At 46.2% G+C, this 20123-nt stretch overlaps 9 protein-coding genes across 9 annotated transcripts; 3 read left to right on the top strand and 6 right to left on the bottom strand.

Annotated features, from left to right (window-relative positions):
* Window positions 1–29: 29 nt before the first annotated feature.
* N7479_000212 (uncharacterized protein) lies at window positions 30–1874 on the bottom strand (the record flags this gene model as incomplete). The annotated part of the gene is made up of 3 exons (XM_057247910.1): window positions 30–1014; window positions 1076–1506; window positions 1560–1874. The coding sequence occupies 3 exons, from the start codon at window positions 1872–1874 to the stop codon at window positions 30–32; spliced, it is 1731 nt and encodes a 576-aa protein (XP_057112342.1).
* Window positions 1875–1887: 13 nt separating this feature from the next.
* Window positions 1888–2202, bottom strand: N7479_000211 (uncharacterized protein; the record flags this gene model as incomplete). The annotated part of the gene is made up of 1 exon (XM_057247909.1): window positions 1888–2202. One exon carries the CDS (start codon window positions 2200–2202, stop codon window positions 1888–1890), a length of 315 nt encoding a protein of 104 aa, XP_057112341.1.
* Window positions 2203–2423: 221 nt separating this feature from the next.
* Window positions 2424–3578, bottom strand: N7479_000210 (putative ubiquitin-conjugating enzyme; the record flags this gene model as incomplete). The annotated part of the gene is made up of 4 exons (XM_057247908.1): window positions 2424–2504; window positions 2554–3314; window positions 3371–3465; window positions 3517–3578. 4 exons carry the CDS (start codon window positions 3576–3578, stop codon window positions 2424–2426), a joined length of 999 nt encoding a protein of 332 aa, XP_057112340.1.
* Window positions 3579–3942: 364 nt separating this feature from the next.
* N7479_000209 (aspartate/glutamate racemase family protein) lies at window positions 3943–4623 on the top strand (the record flags this gene model as incomplete). Its single annotated transcript, XM_057247907.1, has 1 exon — window positions 3943–4623. One exon carries the CDS (start codon window positions 3943–3945, stop codon window positions 4621–4623), a length of 681 nt encoding a protein of 226 aa, XP_057112339.1.
* Window positions 4624–4746: 123 nt separating this feature from the next.
* Window positions 4747–5763, bottom strand: N7479_000208 (uncharacterized protein; the record flags this gene model as incomplete). The annotated part of the gene is made up of 2 exons (XM_057247906.1): window positions 4747–5360; window positions 5433–5763. The coding sequence occupies 2 exons, from the start codon at window positions 5761–5763 to the stop codon at window positions 4747–4749; spliced, it is 945 nt and encodes a 314-aa protein (XP_057112338.1).
* Window positions 5764–12390: 6627 nt separating this feature from the next.
* On the top strand, window positions 12391–14158 carry N7479_000207 (uncharacterized protein; the record flags this gene model as incomplete). Its single annotated transcript, XM_057247905.1, has 5 exons — window positions 12391–12903; window positions 12957–13160; window positions 13212–13323; window positions 13379–13992; window positions 14048–14158. The coding sequence occupies 5 exons, from the start codon at window positions 12391–12393 to the stop codon at window positions 14156–14158; spliced, it is 1554 nt and encodes a 517-aa protein (XP_057112337.1).
* A 781-nt stretch (window positions 14159–14939) lies between these two features.
* N7479_000206 (phosphoserine aminotransferase) lies at window positions 14940–15995 on the bottom strand (the record flags this gene model as incomplete). Its single annotated transcript, XM_057247904.1, has 2 exons — window positions 14940–15821; window positions 15891–15995. 2 exons carry the CDS (start codon window positions 15993–15995, stop codon window positions 14940–14942), a joined length of 987 nt encoding a protein of 328 aa, XP_057112336.1.
* A 495-nt stretch (window positions 15996–16490) lies between these two features.
* Window positions 16491–18017, top strand: N7479_000205 (salicylate hydroxylase; the record flags this gene model as incomplete). The annotated part of the gene is made up of 3 exons (XM_057247903.1): window positions 16491–17194; window positions 17251–17554; window positions 17613–18017. 3 exons carry the CDS (start codon window positions 16491–16493, stop codon window positions 18015–18017), a joined length of 1413 nt encoding a protein of 470 aa, XP_057112335.1.
* A 932-nt stretch (window positions 18018–18949) lies between these two features.
* On the bottom strand, window positions 18950–19911 carry N7479_000204 (Carboxylesterase type B; the record flags this gene model as incomplete). The annotated part of the gene is made up of 2 exons (XM_057247902.1): window positions 18950–19245; window positions 19314–19911. The coding sequence occupies 2 exons, from the start codon at window positions 19909–19911 to the stop codon at window positions 18950–18952; spliced, it is 894 nt and encodes a 297-aa protein (XP_057112334.1).
* Between the last annotated feature and the right edge of the window lie 212 nt (window positions 19912–20123).

Genomic DNA, 20123 nt, shown 5'->3' with positions numbered 1-20123 from the left:
TCCAAAAGAACAAATACAAACAGTTGATCTCAACTGAGTTCGCTTGCAGATCCCAAGCTGATACTGATCGTATCATCATCCAGTTCATACGACATTAGCGCTGAAGCCTTGCGATAATCGCCAGAAGGACGGGGCGGTACGCCCTGGGTGCGCGAGATGGTGCAATGAGTGTCCAAAGAAATTTTATGCGGTTTTGGGAGCAAAGAGTGCTGATGCTCAAGGCGGGCACTTAGAACATGCTGGGCAGCCGGCTGAGAAGAATATGCTTTTAGAACAGTGTTGATCTGCCTGATCAAATCTTTGAGCATGGGTTGTTCAGTCAATTGAGTTTCCCGATAAAACTCGATCGGCACACCAATTTTCACTTTGAAAATCCAGGTCTCTCCTGGTCGTAGCCGCGCCAGATGGCAGTCTTCCATTGCCGACTCAAACCAACATCCGTAGCCCTGATCAACGAACAGTTTCAAGTTGGATAAGGCTCCAGGACTGAGACCGGTACGGAGCTGCCGAACGACTTTGGAGACCTTTCGCATGAAATGAACTTCGCAGGATCGCGGATCATCAGCATCAGCATCATAGAAAATGTGCCAGCCAAGTGGATGGTCTACTGTGCCAAGAGGAAAGCAACGCTGAGGGGAGATTGTGTGAATACCAATAGCCCTGTCCACGCCAGATATAAACAGATTTTCTGGAGGACATGCGGAAATGAATACCAGATGACAAAACGCTGCTCTAGAAGAAGAGTAAAAGAGTCGAGATGCCTGTCGAATAGAGTTACCTGCATCAGCGCATCTCCTGGTTTTCTTCTTCAACTGGCGGAGGGAGAAGGCGTTCAGAGCAGGCTTCAATGTTTCGAATGAGTGGAACCCCAACGGAAGTAATAGCTCAAACCCGTTTCTAGAACTCCCATCAACACATGCCACGGCTATTCTGTCACTGCTGATGGCCAAATTCGAAGCAAGCACAGAAGATGCCAGGACCATTGGCGTCAAAAGACTAACAGAAGACTGCTGCCTGTTTTATGGTCAGTAAAAATATGTGTTCATTGACGAGTAAACCAACGGGGTCAACTCACAAGCTGTCAAAAAGTATAATAATGTCAAGGGGTGCAAGGCTCGAGGTCTCAGGCAGAGAAATTGGCTCAACATCTGCAGATACATTTACCGACGCCCATACAGACATCGAATCGGTGCTCACAGATGGCCACCCCGCGTAAGATCTCATGCTGGCAAACGCAATAGGAAGCACCAACGGACAAAGTAATCCGGATGACCCATGCCGCAACATGTTTGATAAAGCCCGGGCACTATCCATTCTAGATTTGTGTTGTGGGACGGAATGTGCTGGTGGTTCCATTGCGCCGGAAGTTGATGCTGACTTCGGCGACAGACATGGCTCTATAGAGCCGTAAGATCCGGAGCTCCAGCGAACAAGCAGTTGCGGCACCAATTGATATCCACTCTGAGTCGTGAGTCCTCTTCGAGAACCAACATGGCGGTGTGGTGTCTGAAGGAAAATATCAGCAAAAACAAAGCTCTTGAAGCCACGACAGAAATTACCTGGTCGATAAATGGGTCTTCCTTTGCATCAAGGCCAGTCTTGCGGATACCTCGAGAAGCTGCTGCATGGTCCTCACGAATTTTCACCACATCGATATTGTAAAGGCTATCACTAAGAGACGGGGTTCTGGTTGATGTCGCAAGTTCGCTTGGATCGTATTCCCCGCTGGCAGAAAGGGACGAACGGCGAGAAGGGATCTGTGGATATGATAAGCTCGAAAGAGAGCTAGATGTTGAGTTCGCCCTATGGATAGATGTTATGCATGTGGTGCGGCGTTTGAGCACAGTGATTGGCGTAGTTGGAGCGTTCTCCATGGTGTCCCGATATCTAGATATGCTCCCTATTCCTGACAGGAGGCTCAAACTCAATCCGAATGTCTGAAGCCTCTGTCGTACGGGTCAAATTCGAGTGGGGGACGGGAGAGGCCTCTGAGTCTGATGGGATCTTCTTGCGTCTCTGCTGTTTCCAAAAACTGAAACACGACAGGCACGACAGGCACAATTCTTTGAGGGAATGGATGCTCCAGTAATTGGAACACGCAAGAGCGATGACAACAACGAAGATGAGAACAACGATAGGAACGAGGATCAATGCAATAATTAAAGCTGAGCTTTTGGTATCATATGATAGCTTATAGGTCATTTTGCTCGAATAAATTGATGTGAGGAGAAATGGAGGAAGTAAAGGACATTGAAGACCATATGCTCCTGCCCACTCCAGGGCCGACGACTAAGATGGCAACGACATCTCATTTCCACGGCCTCTGGACAGAAAATCCATGGAATTCTCTGAAGGTTAAGTCCATAAGAAAAAAATACTTTCAAAAAAAGGTAAAAGTAGCATTTGGGTATATTGCATAGCACTTATATCTCGTTCTCTGCCATCGCGGCCATCTTTTCCCTGACTGAGTTCATGGTCGTATCATCCAGCCGCGAAAACCGAATCTAAAGGTGGTTAGTATAAGTCAAGACTGGGAAATCAAGGGTCACATACCATTTCATCCACCGCCCCACGAGCAGCACCCCCAAACAGCATTGGCTCAGAATGAGAGTTTTCAATCTCATCTTTCACCCGCCTAGCCCAAATTCCATCCCAATGCCAATCACCGGGAAGCCGAGCTTGAGGAGTTCCTTGTTTCAGTTGTCCTCGAGGGCCCCCTCGACGATGTGCCTGCCATGCATGCCATGCTCCCGTGTTCCCTGCAACCTCGACTGGCAGCGAATCCAAAACCAATTCGTCATCAAACGTCGACCGAATATAGTCCAATATCTCCGACACTGGGACGACATTCCTTCGTTCTGTAAATTGATCCATAGCAGGTGCCTGCGCCAAGCGTGGCGCTTCTACATCGCTGTCCTCACTAGCCACCGATGTCACTGGAGGGTTTGACGCGTTCGATTCATCGCCGCCATCTGTAAGCGGGTCGGCAGAGCTTGCGTGTCCCATCGATGCAGCACTTGCACTAGTACCGCTTACATTCCGTGAGGTATTCCCTGATGGTAGTCCGCTTCGCTTTGCCCTACCAAACCAATGAGGGAATCCATGGCGCAGACTGAATCCGCCGGGCGGTAATCGTTCATCGTCCGTTGCGCTGACGGGGTTGTCACTTGCCGAGCCAGTGCTAAAGGTATATGTAGTGAGAGGTACAATCAATGGGTGGAACAAGTCGGTCGCGAAGGTGACTAGAGGAGGAAGGTCGGGATATGTATCTGGAAAGCGGAGTTGGAATCGGAGGACAGCTGAAGCATAGGGACCTGCAGACTGTGAGTTAGTCGACACGTGGCACGGTAAATAATAAATTTGAATTTACCTGATCGAACAAAAATCACTCCATTCCAGAGTGTCGGGTCCCCCAGCGCGAGGCTCACATAAACCCCTGGTGGTGCTGCATGTCTCAAGCTCGCGCTATGGGGAAGTCAGTACACAGATTCGCCTACGCGGAGTAAAAAGGCTCACAATTCCAGGTGGAGCTGCTGCTTTCGAAGTGAAGGTATGCGGGGCAACTTGGAGGTCGACATGTCTACTTGAGCAGAGGAAGAAGTTGGGAACATCCGGGGGTTGGCGCCCAGCTTATCGATTGCTTATCGCCGATCTACATCCTCAGGACCCCCAAACATTGAACATTGAAGGGCTTGGAAGTTTCAATTTTTTACGTGAGTCAAGAGTTTGGCGGTTTTTATCATTCTTAAGTGACTGGCTAATAGACATGGATCTGCAAGCCTTGGTCTATGTGTTTCTTTGGGGCTGAACATCCATCCATTTCGCCAAGCTTATGCGAATACTATATATAAAGCTCTCTAGCGCGGAGACCATCGGACACAACCCGTTTCTGTATACCTTCCCACTCTTCTAGCTCAAAGAAGACCATCTGAAATAGCCAATATGAAAACCATTGGAATCTGTATCCCCACCATTGAAGGTGGGGTCATTGCCCACCAAGAAATTGGACGAGAAGCAGCGCGGCGGGGCATTGCTTACCCTCAAATCGTCACCCACACCCCTGTCTACGGTGACCTGGAACAAGCACTCAAGTCTGGTGACAACCAGTCCCTGGTAAAACTGATAACCGACTCGATCAATCGCACCGCCAAAGCTGGCGCGGAGTTCGCCATAATCAGTGCCAATACTCCACACATCGTTTTTGACGAGATTGTGGCCCAATCAGACATCCCTGTTCTCAGTATCCTCGATGTCGCTGCCAATCACTGCAAAAAGCAAGGATTTAAGAGCGTTGGAGTTCTAGGCACAACCTGGACTGTCAAAAATGGTCTCTATAATGGTCCACTACAAAAGAGGGGCATGACTGCGGTCTATGCGTCTGACACTGACCAGGCAATCATCATGGATGCAATTCTACATGAGTTGATCAATGGCATATTCCTGGAAAAGACGACAAGCGATTTGGTGCAAATTGCTAAGGAGCTTGCTACACGATGTGATGGTGTTATCCTTGGTTGTACCGAGTTGCCGCTTGTTCTCACAGAACAAAACTGCGGGATCGAGGTTGTCGACACAACACGGCTTCTCTCTCATGCTGCTCTCGACTTTGCGACCAAAGATTGAGCAATCCTAGCTTTTATGCATTAGATTTCTATTGTTTTGGTGCTCCAAACCCCATGAATATCAATCATTGCTCTCATTAGGATATAATCTGATCTAAATCATGTGTGTGATCTATATACATACTCATTTTGCCTGTAAATGAAGTCTATCAAAATCCATTTCTTTCCCCGAAAGACCCAAATGCATCATCCCCTCACCAACTCCCTCATATATCCCCCCAGCTACACCTTCCATCCACCAAGCTGCGAAACTTGAGATAGCAGCACCAACCCGCCCTTCGTTGAACTTGACAACAGCAGCTCCAATATTAACACTTCCCTTTCCCAACCCGTCGGCTGCCTCCAATGTAGTAGTCACAATGCGCTCAGTAATGCGATGTGTCCGCTCATACTCATACAGCTGGCGCAATAGCACTTTTGCATATGGTAGAAGGAACCGCAATAGAATGAACAGCTGTACAATTATCGAGGCGAGAATTTTATGCAGATATGATCTTGGCTGGGGGCTTATTTTATGATTCGTGCCGTCCATATACCCAGGCCGGGGGTATGTTGTTAACCCAACTTTAATCGGCTCTGGGATATGGCGCTGAAGCATGGAAGTTTCCTCATCGGTCAGGTCTGAAGGTAAAGCATCGAGAAGGTAAACCAGAGCGTTGACGTAGAGAGAACGAGCCAGACGGTCATCAGCCTGCGGCTGCTGGGCTTCATATCCTGCATTGCGGAGAAGATTGAACGCTTTACGAACGTGAACCCGTCAGTAAAAGCGGTGCAATTAATATTGTATACATCAATTCCCAGAGGACTCACCGGGTACGACTCGATTCCATCGCAGCCCAGTCTCGGTTTCGTATTTCGTCGGGGACCCCATATCCTCTTGGGGGCTACCTGATCCCCATGAGCCAGAGTCAAACGAAACTGAGTCATCGCTAGCTGTGGAAGGCCGTTGGAGCTCGGGTGTTACTGATGTAGAGAATTGACTGTGATAGAGCAGATGAGGTTCGGATGAAGAGGTCAGTCCGTGGCGCTGATCACCGCTTGACTCGGTAGCCTTTGGCAGGGCCCGGGAAGAATATAGGCGGGGTAGTCGACGCCGAATCGATGCCGGGATGGGGAAAATAGCAAATCCTGAGTACTCCATTGACACTGGGATGATCTGAGTTGAGGTTTCCAGCTGGCATTTCCCAGGTATATGTGAACTAGTAGGGTTTTAGGGCAAAATCTGGATCAAAGGGGAACAACCTTGGGGGAAAAACAACTAAAATAGTAGTTTAACAAATCTCCAGTTTCACATGTCAATGTTCTGATATACTGATAAGCGAATTCGATAACAAAATCCAATCTGTGCCGATAAAATGATTTCAACTTTATGAGACTTTGAAACACGCATAGATATCGTATCAACTCCTCTGATAGCTCAGCTGGAAGAGCGCAAGACTGTAATTGCCTGTTCTTTATAGAACTAGTCATCTTGAGGCCCTCGGTTCGATCCCGAGTCAGAGGAATATTTTTTAGTTCGAATTGACGGACATGACTAAAATGGCGTCTTGCATATTAATTATTTGCATCTTTTGATCCTTTTGGCTGTAGTACTGACAGGAATTCGGCCGTTTATGCAATTTCTGTCCTTGACATTTTTTCCATTATAACTAGCCCTATAACTAAATGGATCCACATATGTACATGTAATCAACTTGGCTACCTATGTACATATGTATGTAGGTACATAAGATAAGAGTGATAAGAGTGAGGGGCTCTGATTTGTTTTTGGAAGTTCTTTTGAATGTCTTTTTATGCCTATACGGAGGAGGTAAAAGGCATATGTAGACCAGGATCTTTCTACGTATAACTAGGGACAACCCAAAAAAAGACATCATAGTGACCGACGTCTGAATGAACAGCCCAAAGACCATCTCGCAGATTAGATAGAGCATTTCATGGGATTCCTGGGATACCGCTAGGATTATGTTCGGTCATGGTTCTATTGTTGTATCCATGAATATACTTTGTAGTATGTATTAGGAAAGATGGTCAGTTGATCAATGGATCAAACCCTTGTTTTCGAACAATAAATAAATATCGAAAAGTACTATCATACTATTGCGATATACAATCACTTGTTGCCCCCTATACGGTGAATAGATTATTGATCTTCAAGGTGCCAGCCAGGTACGATATGCAACTAGTATGTACAAAATATGTACATACATACATGTAACTACTCCGTAGTCTTGGAATGCCCTAACAACCATTGAAAGTCAACCAATCGAAATGGGCGAGGCCCACTCCACTCCACTCCATACCCCCGATCCCGATAATATCTTTTCGGCCCGACTTATTCAACAACCATCCGATATGGTGTAGTGGCTAACATCGCCGTCTCTCACACGGCAGCCGGGGGTTCGATTCCCCCTATCGGAGTCTCGCATTTGTTTTTTGTACGCTCATTGCGTACAATAATAGCCTTCCTTCTTTATCTGTTCCTGTCATTTTTGGCGTCGGGTCAAGCAGCAGCGACACTCTCGGAAAATTAGTCAATTTAAAGCTTGGATAGAAATTGGAGGGATTGATGTAGTGTGAGGAAGTTATAGATAGATAGGTAAACCAGATTCGGACCTTTTTTGGTGTACAAATTTTTATGTTAATCAGATAAATGTATATAATCTCGTTATGGGAACCTGAATTTTAGGTATACCTTGGTGGAATGAATATTTTGGTATATCTAAATTTCCTCACTACTCCGTATGATCTACTGTAACAGTATTAACGAGAAGCCTCATCGAGCGTCGCAGACTATTGTCCACAGTGGCCGATCCTAATTAGGTTTAGTATCTCCTGGCATCCCATTTTCAATACATTGGGGATGAAACTATAGAGAGAGAGCAATACAATGTATTGGGCTATCTGGCTAAAGAGTTTCTGAGGAAAAGAGGAGAGAGAGAGAAACTACGAGGGAGCAAAATAGTATCTACTACTTCAGTCCTGGGACCGGAGTCATATTCACATGACCCAACACCATTGAGGGCTTCAGAGTCCTAGATACAACCACACCGTCAGCGCCCTACACGCGGGAAACCCTTGGAGGACCCGATCCGGCAAGATTAGCTTCAACATGCCGGGGGGGGGGGGGGCGGATCCCATAGTGTTCTACTCCTCAATATATATTTTCCCAACTTCGAGATACAAATTTCTTAGGCACTCAACCAGAGCACTGATTTACCTGAAACCATATATTTTAAGAAGTAATTGATAGTAGGATTACTTTGATGGGTTGATTTCAAGCATGACCCGCCGGGTAAGGGCTGTAATTGAAGCTGAGGGGTGGTACACTAAATATCAAAAAGGCATATAAATAGATTTACCGATTCTCTATCTAACATGGTTTTTCTAGAATTTTTAGCTTTAAATGGATTAATGGCTACTCCGTAGTTTAAATGAGGATGCCAAATTTATTGAAATCCATGGGATTTGAATTGGTACTTATGGATCCATGGAAACTCCAGCCTTGTACGAAGACTACGAAGACTTGCCTTGGAAGGTTTTGCGGACTGTACCAAGCCCCCAAGGCGGTCATAATTGACAGAAACCCATTTCATCCCTGTAGCCAGCCCCCAGATCGCTACTGTCGGAATATAACATGTACATAATACTGGAAGAAAACAGGGTATAATCTCCCTGACAAACCAACCCAACCTCACCCACACGTGATCGCCATTCTGCGTCGTCCCAAAATGCTTTTTCAAGCTTCTAGGAGCTCTCAGATTAGATTCAACCCTCTGAAACTACGCGTCCATCATATCATCAATCGAAAGCTCACTATGCAGTTCTTAACTCTCTCCCGAATTTACGTTCCCACGTATTCAAAGTTCACTTGATAACGTCCATTTGACCCATTAACTAACAACAATAGCAATTGTCCTTTTGAGGGCGTTGTCAGTCCATTCTTTACCTCAGACACATCATATATATACATTCATTGTGAGGACTGTTATTTAGCAGATCTGAGCAGAATTGAGAGAAGACTCGGGCCCGTAACCTGAGAGAGGGAAGGATCGGAGAATCAGAGACTGGAATGCGTCTACCTAGCCTGATCACTGACAACACTGGCGCGGACGAGAGAGAAGAGAAAAGAGAAGAGGACTGAGAGCGGGGGAAGAAGGAGAGAAACAGTCATGTGACCCCAGGTTTTTTGTCGGTGCATAAAGCCCGGCATACCGGAGGATTTATTAATCCTTCATGTTTTGTAATTAATATTATGTAATCGAGGCTTTATATAACGTATTCGGTAAGCGAGCGGCGGACGCAAGCGAGTGGCGGACCCCAACCAATGCATTAATTTCAAATATAAATATGTCAACCAAAACTCCATTAAATTAAATACAGTGAAATCATCTAGCTAGCTAGGCATCTATTAATCTTATGTCCTATTTCTCCACAACCACTGCACTTTGGTGGGGCCCGCGTACGTGGTTGTAAAGCCGGCGAAGGGCTTCTTCGTAGAGGGGAGGGAGGTGCTTTAATTGCTTCCACCGGCTCAGTAATCAATTGAGAAGCTTCCTGTACTGAAAGGCCTGCTTCTGCCTGTATTTGCCTCCGGGATCTAGTACGCTTTTGCTTCTGCTTCTCGTTGGCGGCGCGTAATTCCTTATTTTCTTTGGCGAGTAAGATAGCACCTTGCATTGTAAGACGGAAGCCTTTCACAAGCTGGTTTAATGCACGATCTGACGGGCTAGGCGGGCTTCGAGACCTTGTACGAAGTAAGGCTTTAATTGATGAAGCCTGACGACGTAGTTCTTTCTCCGTAAAGGGGGTTTTTGGAGTAAAATTCCGGCTTGATTCACTACCCCGGCTAGCTGGGGGGTTGGGGTTCGAAGTCGAATATTAAGCTTTGAAATCACTCGGTCGGGTGCAAATGGTATTAAACCAGCTGCTCCGAAGCTATTCTTAATAGTCTCCGATTTAAAAGCTTCAATTCGTGTAAGGGGGTATGCTTCGAGGAAGTCAAGTTTGTCAATATGATTGATCCCGTTCCGCATCTTGATTTCAACCATCCGACCATATATACGTTTTAATGCCGCAAAACAACCAATGTCCAGAGGTTGTAAAAGATGAGATGAATGCGCTGGCATACAGATTGGTATCACCTTATTTTGCTCGCAAATTGCGTCAAATTTAGGCGTTAAATGACTTCCGTGACCGTCGAGTATCAAAAGCCGATAGCTCCCCTTCGTACGTAAAGAAGTAGTCGGAATAAAGAGCTTTTCAAGCCAACGAAAGCTAATTTCATCAGAGGTCCAGCCATTAGGACTAACTTCGAAGCGCCAATCCCCCGGAAGGCCGTCGAACCATGATTCAATAAAGACTTTGCCTTTAAAAATCATACACGGAGGAAGGGCCCAGCCCGAAGCATTTATACACTCAATAGCAGTCACCCACTCTCGATTTCCAGGTTGTAAAAGTGAACGCCGACCATAGTATTCACTCCTCGTAATAACCTTTGCAGTTGCAGTCAATCCCATTGCAAAACCAGTCTCATCGAAGTTGTAAATATCATCGGGATCGATTCCAAATTGAAGAATCGTCTTTTGAACTAAATCAAACCACTCCCTAATGATTTTAGGGTCTTCGCATTTTGCACGTTCGTAATTGTACCGTTTCGAGAATCGGGAGGAGAGAAGAGGATGTCGTTTCACAAAGTTATATACCCATTTTTCGCCAACCGAAAGAACCGGGGTAGTTCCACGCTTTTGAAGAAGAAGATCCGCCATTTCTCGTACCATAGAGGGCCGGGGGGCTGCTCCACGAGAATCCATAGAGAGAATCCATTTTTGAAGAGACTCCTCTTCAATTTCCGTCAATTTAGAGGAATTTGCGCGACAAATCACGCGGCTCTGTACCCCCTTAAGGCGGCGGCGGAGGGTAGTTTCGGGCACACTAAAACGGCGCGCCACTTCACAAATTGAAGAGATTTCTTGATTTTTAAAGGCCTGGATAGCTAATAAAAGCCTGCCCTCTTGCTCTATTAAATTTGTAGAGGATTGAGAGCGAATTGGTGGCATAGTGGGTGGTTGAACTAACTAAGTGCTAATTCATGGACGCGTTTTGCGTGGGGTCCGCCACTCGCTTGCGTCCGCCGCTCGCTTACCGAATACGTTAAATTGTACCCGGAAGCCGATACAGAAATACAGAGAGTTGAAACCCATTCATTGGACCCCCCTACTTTACAATACCACTTGCTCCAACATTTTTAGGATGCCTGAGGCACCCACCCATGCTTCGAACAAGAATACTGTTGAATAAGAGTGCAGGGGCGAGATAGGTCCTGGTGGTTGCCATGCAAGCTAATCGCTCTAATGCTAGGATCTGCAGACCAAGTGCGCTAAACCATAAGGCTCAACATAAACTTAACAGCGTAAATCTTCATAATCATCCGATATGGTGTAGTGGCTAACATCGCCGTCTCTCACACGGCAGCCGGGGGTTCGATTCCCCCTATCGGAGTATCAATTCATTTTTATTCAGTAAAATACACTGATTGCATACAATTGATCATTTGTTGCGGATTATGTTTAGCTGGGGTTTCGAGAAGTAGCGATCAGGTCTTCCAAGAGCGAGATAAAAAAATTTTACTGTAAGAAAACCAGTAGTAACCAACTAAAGACTGTTCCATCATAATTAGGCAGAGGGAGGGGGAGAAGTAAGTAGTATAACTAAAAGGTTCACGCTTTTGTACATGAAAAAAAGGTATGAAGGACGGAAAGTTTGTATAGCTGCTGCATGCATCTGTTTATCTTATACATCTAGACTATGTAACTATCTACTTTACAATCACCTTCTTTCTTCTCTTTTCTCGTTTATAAAAAAATGAGCACGAAAGGTACATTACACTAAAAGATACATATCCCACGATAATCCTCAATAGAGCGAATGACACCCAGCTGCTATGTGAGAGACGGCGATGTTAGCCACTACAAAGGCGACGGCGGAGCGTTAAACGCGGCATATTAAATATATAAGCAGCGAGAGAAATATTGCGGATTTCTTGTTTCTTAATAACCTGGATAGCTAACAAGATCCCACCATCTTGCTCTGTTGAATCACTAGAGCTTTGGGCGCGAATTGATGGCATAGTAGGCAGTCGAATTGATAAGTGCCAATTCATAGACAAGTTTTGGGGAGGGATGGCCATTCCCGAGGCCGCTTACAATGACGACCTGCTTACCGATTATGCTTTAGTTTTACGTCTTCGTAGGCCAGTGATATGTTTCTCCCGTATCGTCGTGGCGATGGCCTAATTCCACAAACGCGATGTGTACCTGACCTATAGTAGTCACCGAACATCCCTAGATATTTCCGCCTTATTTGAGATTATGGAAAAATATATGAGTGGCAAGATTTATATGGTGGTAACCCCAGGTATTGGCTTTTCGTAAAATCAGCCTTGGCTATCTAGTCATCTAGAACAATGTGGCAGATCTCTATTCCCAATTGGGAAAGTTGAAGCGCAATATGTTCAAATAGCATTGGAGCTTATCTTGCGGGGTAGTATCCATCCATATCTACTTGTGCTGAGTTTCACCTACTTTATACATCCTCGGAAGATATTAACCCTAATTGAATCGCCCCTGAGTATAATATAATGATTGCCTGAGTTGCGTCGAAAAATCCTATTGCATGACCATCTCAAACTTCCTTCAGAGTATATCCTGTACCATTATCTCGTGCTGAGCTTCCGAATTTTACACTGTCGGATTGGAGTTTACTCTATATGCCTCGCGACGCAACTGCGGCGAAAGCTGCAAAGGTCCCCCAAGCCGATGATGAGTCCAAAATCGAGAATGATGTTGGGCTCGAGAACACCGCTGGGATTCCCTCAGAGATGAAGCAAAACTTCAGTCTCTGGTCGCTGTTATTCATGTGCTGTTGTACTAGTACGACGTGGGAGGCTCTGACCTCAACCATGACGCAGGCCCTTAGCTCGGGAGGCAGCTCTAGTATGGTCTGGGGTTTCTTTGTATCGTCTATTGGAGCATTCCTAATCTCTTTGTGCCTTGGCGAATTCTCAAGTCAAATCCCCACCGTTGGCGGACAGTACCATTACGCTGCTGAGTTTACCCCACGAAACGCCCGGCGTGTCGTGTCCTGGTTTGCTGGATGGATGACTATCTGGGGCTGGATTCTTATTAGTGTAGCAGGTAATTTTGCAAATGTCATGCAAGTGCAGGCATACCTAGTTTTGTTCAAGGATGGCTATGTTCATGAGCGATGGTACACGTCCCTAGTAAGATCCCATCACATCGGAAGAAGAAGAAATATTCAACTGACAATTACCAGATCTTGATGGCTTTATCTACCGTATACATGTCTGGCTGTTTCCTCAACACGAAGATTTTGCATTACTCAACCTACGTTGGCATCGCTTTCCATCTCATTGGTTATGTGCTCAGCCTGATCTATCTGCTCGTTGTGGTCGAAAAGAAGCAGTCTGCGGAATGGGTCTTCACCGATCAAACCAACTACACTGGGTGGAACAACGGGGTAAGACTTTTGTTCATATATCTCCACAATTCTTTTTTAACAGATGTTTAGGTTGCATGGTCTATCGGAATTATGAGCAGTGCACTCAGCATGATTGGGTGGGACTCGTCGACGCACATGGCTGAAGAAATGAAGCATCCCGCTCGTGACCTACCACGGACAAGTAAGTGTGAGAAAGTCAAGGGGGACGTAACATCGGTTTAATGACATTTCTGCAGTGTATGGGAGTGTATTTCTCACAGGTCTATTGACGTTCCCATGGGTCATCTCCCTCATGTTCTGCGTCCAGGACATTGACGGCGTTGTAAATGGGCCGGCTGGTGCTTTGAGTCCTTTCGTTCAGCTCATCTACAACGTCTCCAATGGCAGCATGGGTGCCACCATCGGCATCACTATCCCTATCCTGGCGCTCAACCTTTTGTCTTCCGGTCCAGCCTGTTTCGCGGCTACGTCTCGCTTAACGTGGGCTTTCGCCAGAGAAGGTGGCCTGCCTAGTGTCATCGGTAAGATCCACCCGACTCTGCATGTGCCGATCAACGCTATCCTCATCGACTGGGTCGCAGTGTGCTTGCTCGCCTTGATCTACATTGGTAACGAGACGGCATTCTACGGACTCAACTCTGGTGTCACGGTAGTTATCCTTCTTACCTACGCGCTGCCCATCGGCCTATATCTCATATACGGCTCGGAACACTGCAGCCTCCCAAAGGGACCCTTCACACTCGGCCGTTGGAGCAAGCTTATAAACTGGGTTGCTTTCCTGTGGTCTATTTATCTGGTCATATTTCTGTCCTTCCCTTCTTCTTTGCCTGTCACGGCAACTAACATGAATGTGAGTTTGTTTATCTCCTTTACTCACTCGAGTTTTGAACTAATGATTTTTGTAGTATACAATTCTCGTGGTTGCAGCTGGTGTGATTGTACCGGCAATTCTCTGGTTCGCTTACGGGAAGCGGACGTATTATGGTGTTTTGTATGATGCGTCTCACTCATATTAGATATCGACTGGGATTGAAAGGACTTCGTCTCATGACAGCTCTTAGACGTTAATGGTACGACCGAAATCTTTGAAACATGGTTTCGACGATTTTCACTAAAATTGCGGCCCATTGGGGTTCAAGCCTCGTCAAATTTGCCGACTGTGTCATTAAGAAGTATTCCGTAAGACCGCTTGTTTGTTAGTTAACTATCTATATGACACACTATTCATATTTCGCTGGTTATTAGATCTGAAACCAGTATTAAGATCAAGCCTTGATACACACCTCTTTGGTCTGGTTAAAAGTTCAACCTTTCGAGTTTCAAATGAGTAGGTATTGGATTGATATATATCACCTAGAGACATGCTTATCTGATGAGGGATATTTTCAAGACCTTGTCATTGCCTACGCTATCAACTGCCGTCTTCTTTATGATGAAGGGATAGCTGTAGAGTTTATGGAGGAATCAATTAGCCTTAGTTGCAGTACATGAAATGTCCACGGGTACAACCTGTTTCTGTTACATTGTGTCTCCCTATCTCTCACTGATACTATATTCCAAGATTGCTTTTTGTATGACAGATAATCCTACTATTGAAGGGTAAAAGCAATCTTCCATTTCGTGGTTCTTCCAAAACACTATCCACTTCATCCCTATCCTGGCTGCTTAATTAGGCCAATTCCATCGCATCGTTTCCATCCTCTGCCAGCATCTGTTTTCCAAATATTTTACCCCTACTTTGTACACTCTAACTGATAAAAGGGTACGTATCCCCTGAGTAAAGATGCAACCAGCTGCTTATACCTGACCCCACACCATCTCCATCATCTTCTCGATAGACATCGGCTTCTCTACGGAATCCCCAAGGACCTCGACAAGATTACGAGATCCCTCGACATGAGCAATGTCGTAAGCCCCAAGACCCACCGCCGCATCAAGGTCGCACAGAAGAGCTCGTAGCTGTGGTTCACCACCAGGAAAGTGGTGGATAATAGGCTCGTTGCTGGGAAGGGTAGGAACTTTGTGATCCAGATATTGTTGGATTGGGTACCACTCTACGTGGACCTGTTGTGGTTTCCTGGCTTCAATTGCTAGGTCTGCAAGATGCTTAACTATCAATTGTGACCCAATGATGTTCAGCACCCTTGGCCACTCCGGCAAGTCAACTGCCGCGGCGACGTACCGTCCAACATCGTTGGCCATAGTTACTGCCATAGTAGCGCTTCCATCTCCTGGTATATAGATAATGTTGTGTTGCAGGTCAAGGATTGAGTACATAGGGCGCAAGGGACTCTTAATGCGTGGCATTCCATAGTAATCCATGAACATACCACAGCAAAAGTACGTATACTCGAGCATTGTCTTCTCAATTTCTCGACGAGCGGCGACATGGAAGCGCTTCTCTGGATACGGAAGGACGGAATCCGGTAGGTCGTAATCAACATTGAATTCCGAGGGTGCAAATCGCCTGACACAGGTTGTAGCGGCAGCAGCACGGATTAACCGAAGCTGGGCGTTGGAAACATCCTCGAAGTCCACGTTCAGCGCACAGATAACGGTATGGACAGATCTTTCCTCGAGAATGGCAGTGATGGCCTTCTCCTCCATGTAATCCGTTTGGACGATAGTGGAATATTGCTTTCCATTCGGGCCCGTGGTTAAGTGAGCAGAAGCAGGAGCCTGTGTTTATTGCCCGAATAGAATGTCAGTGGCGTTCTCCTCATTATACCCACGGGCAATGTCACTCACACGCCGGGTCAGAGAATAGACCACATGTTTCCCGGTTGCCAGCAACGAGTCGACGATCAACTGCCCAAGATCTCCTGTGCCTCCGGCTACTGCAACGACGACCATGATGGGAATAAATCTAATCGAGTTTGAACGAGGAAAGGCACTTCTCAGCGTGGTCAGGAAATGGGAAATAGTAAGATGAGCATTAATAATGGTCACTGAAACATCGACTGTAACGTCTTGATCTGGGGGAGACTTTTGCTATTGATAGAAAAAATGACACAGCGCATCTGTGCTAGCTTGATCGGGAAACTTGGGGAGAAAACATGCTAATTGTATAAGTGTGTATAGAACAAAGACAACGACAACGGATAATATTATGGTTGGCCGATAGTGCTCAAAGTGGACCCCGGGGCCCCGGGGTCCCATCCGGGAGTGGCTCCTTATCAAACTACAACTTTCTCTTAGCTCACATGCAAAACAGACCGATTTCAAAAATGATGTTAAAGGCCGCAATCATTGACTGTCTTTGCCTGGATTCCGCTCAAGTTCTCGCTTTCACAATTTATGAAATTCGCTAGCAACATCTGTCTCCCCTTACACCCAAACGTCAACATCATGTCTGAAGGACTAACGATCATCATCGTCGGTGCCGGATTCTGTGGCCTAACCGCCGCAATTGAGTGCAAGCTCCGTGGCATGAATCCTATCCTGCTCGAGGCCTACCCCACCAGCCGCAACCAGGGCGATGTTCTCGACTTCATGCACAACGGAGGCCGACATATCAAGGCCTGGGACAACGGATCTGTGGGCGAAAAACTCCTGAAGTCAGGTGTGCATACTGCTAAAACGCTCAACTATTTCTCCAGCCAGGGCTCGCTACTCCCTACCGAGCCCTGGATTTTCCATGACGAGCACTACCACACTCAGTTTGCCGGACATCGAGGACTGCAGCACTCCATCATAGCTGATTACGCCAAAGAGATTGGTGTCGATATGCGTTTTGGTACCGATTTCACCGTGACCGAGTACCTTGATAATGAGAAGGAGACCGGTGTTATCACCAAGGGTGGCCAGAAGATCCTTGGAGACGTCGTTCTTGCCTGCGATGGCCCACGCTCTCTTGCTCGAGACAAGGTTCTCGGCCTGCCAGATAACAGGGTCAATAGCGGATACGCCATCTACCGAGCCTGGTATGATTTGACGGACGAGCACCGCAAGATTCCTCAAATCGCCAGGTTTTGCAACCCTGACGAAGATCAGGCTGCCATGATACTCGGCAAGAACATGCACGCCTTTGTCTACACCTGGGACAATGCCACGTACGTATTCTGTTGCTTGGAAGGTTAAAAAGATCGGGGTTTAACAACAGTAATAGTCAACTCGCTTGGGTCTTGACCCATAAGGATGAGGGAGACATTGGAGAGTCATGGTCTTTCCCTGGAGACACCAACGAAGCTCTGAGGCACATCGAGGAAGGTGGTTTTTCTAATACCCTCACAGAAGTCGCCCTGAACACTCCCAAGGATCGACTCGTTGACTACAAGCTTGTGTGGCGCGATCCCATTCCAACCTGGTTGTCCAAGTCCAGAAAGCTCGCCGTTATGGGCGATGCAGCCCATTGCCATCTCCCTACCTCAGCTCAGGGTGCTTGCCAAGCTGTTGAAGATGCTGTCTGCGTGGTAAAATTCGTTCCTTCTACTATCATTGCATGTCTGTGGTGGCTGACGATTAATACAGGCATCGTGCCTACAGAAGGCCAACGGCAATGTGCCGCTGGCCCTTCAAGTCTTTGAGCGTATTCGTTTCAACCGATCGCATGTGATTCACATGTCCTCAATTAGTAATCGAGATGCTGCCCATGCCACAGAGTGGACACCCGAGCTTGTCGCCGAATTTCCCGACCTTCTGTCTATCCCTCACGATGACTGGATCATCGAGTACGATGTCGCGGAGGAAACTGAGAACCACTTTGCTCGAATTGCAGCGGAGGTCAAGAGTGGAAAACAGGGAACGATTGAAGAACTAAGTCTACCAGCGGGCGGTTCATTTGCTGTGGTTCTCGACGAGATTCAAAAAAAGAAGCAAGAGCCAAAGGAAAACATGGAGACAATTATTAGTATTCAGCAACAGACAGTAGCTTAGACTATATCCCTGGAACAACTAGTTTCATACAAACAAGATGAACCTTTGAGAGTTTTTCAATTGTTATTATGACTGAATATGTATAACATTGGCCTTGACTCCCACTGGTAGCTGTTCAACTTCTCTATATCTGACCCGGGCCTGTATCAGGACATAGAAATACTTCTAAGCTCTTTAACCAACCTTGGAAGCCATCCAAAATCCGGTCCTAACTGTGATGTTCAATATATTATTTTCGGGGGTAGGGAGAGAGTGTGTATTCCTGCGAGATGTTGAATTGAGAAACTTGATTTGTAGTATATAATATAATGCATGCATCTCAATTTATTGGATTGGAAGAGATTGAAATAGAATCGCAAGAAGGGGAGCATTGGAAACCTTTGTAATTCAGTTATAAAGTATCTTGCCAAAAGAAAAACGAAGGAAGGTTGGAAAGCAGCATACTATTGAAACAGCATGAGTGCTACATATTGCAGTAGAGAACCATGTTTTCCACCACGTATTGATCTTGCCGGTCTTTTCTTGCACACAGCCTGGAGCGTTCCCCTCTTCAATATGTATTTTCAAAGCTTCCTCTCAGCTCCATTCTTTACTTTGCCTTTTCGTGCAGTTTTCTTTGTATTGACTTCCTTCATTTTTTCAGTCTTTGCTTTCTTGGGCTGCATTTTCTTTCCTCTTGTTGGGAAAGCATTCTCATCCGAGGACCAAGCATCTCCAGGCCGCCCTACAAGGTCTTCCAAGAAAACATCAGCTTTGCCAACCATCGTATCCGTTGGTCCGTCTCGGTTCCATCCCCCCGTTCGAAAGAAATATGGTTGAAGTATTGCGAGAACTTTATGCCAGTTAAGCCTCCGTTCACCTTCCTCGATACCGTGGATGTGTGCTGCTTGAAGTACCTTCGAGCGAGAATCAAACTCGTCTGGAATTTCATCTTAAAGTCGCCATTTCAGTAATGGCTGCGATGGGGCTATGTTCTTTGCAAATTCAGACATCCTCAAGTATACATGGCCGAGGCTTTCCTTCAATTCGTCTTCGTCTTCGTCTTTGAGTAGGCATCGGAAGGTCTTGTCTTTGAGTCTAGCGGCGGCAAATTGAAAAGCCTTGGATTTTTGGAGAGCCTCATTTGCGAGCCCAAAGCCAGTATCACATATCGTGATATGGCTGAGGTATCTGACATTAGCCAGGCGTACTGTCTGCGCCCGCCAATGGTGAACAAGCCGTGTCTCCGCTAAAATGAGGAGGCTGTGTTAACTTTGCAACTTTACGACAACATCAGATATTCCAGGGATAGATAACCTTTCTCAAACTCTTTGTACAGGGCATTCAAACGGGCACCGAGAGGGGCTTCAACGCCTTCGCCGTTTGAGAATTCACCATCTAGATCCAAATACCAGAAGGGATTTGACCAGAATAACCTCAGGCAATCTTTGAAAATGATCATTGAAGCAAAGCTGCCCAAGATGGAATACCTTATATTAGGAGGGAGCCGTGAAACCGTGTTGTCGAAGTCTTCTTGAACAACCCATCCCTTCAAGCTCTCAATTACATCCTTTTTTTGCTCTTTAGACAGGGCTTCGCACTTGCTTCTTCTGCTGTCAATGCAATAATGCAATCCCCATGTCCAACAATCCCATGTCCGAAGTTTGAGTTCACTTTCCCATTTGCCAAGACGGAGTTCAGGCCAGCCATCCCAATATCCATCCAAGAACTGATGGTCATTTCGGATAGCATTGTTCTCAGCCCGGCGGATTTCAAGTGCACGTTTCAGCTCCTCAATACATTTCTGTTGCTCTTCATACGTGAGAGCCGGTTCGACAGAGTCTTCCTCGTCTTCCACCCACCAAGGAATCTCTCCATTCTGCTTTTTGATCATTCTGATCCTCTTTTCTTCCATTCTTTTTTTGTATGCGTTTCCACTCGCTATGTTCCATCTGCTGGGCTTTAGATCATGAATTCTAGTTGGGCCCTGGAATGGATATCTTACAGTTGGTCTAACGGCGGGTTCTGGTACCGTCCTGGAAAGTTCATCCAGATCTCTCTTTTTGTGAACTTCAGAAGTCAACATGGTTGATGATATTCCAAGAAAGGGCCAATTACCGTAGAGGT

The sequence above is a fragment of the Penicillium vulpinum genome, assembly GCF_028829585.1.
Source record: "Penicillium vulpinum strain IBT 29486 chromosome Unknown utg000001l_segment0_segment0, whole genome shotgun sequence".
In the NCBI taxonomy this organism is placed as follows: domain Eukaryota; kingdom Fungi; phylum Ascomycota; class Eurotiomycetes; order Eurotiales; family Aspergillaceae; genus Penicillium; species Penicillium vulpinum.
Note: the sequence above shows the minus strand (reverse complement) of the source record. Positions and strands in the feature narration are given on the sequence as shown.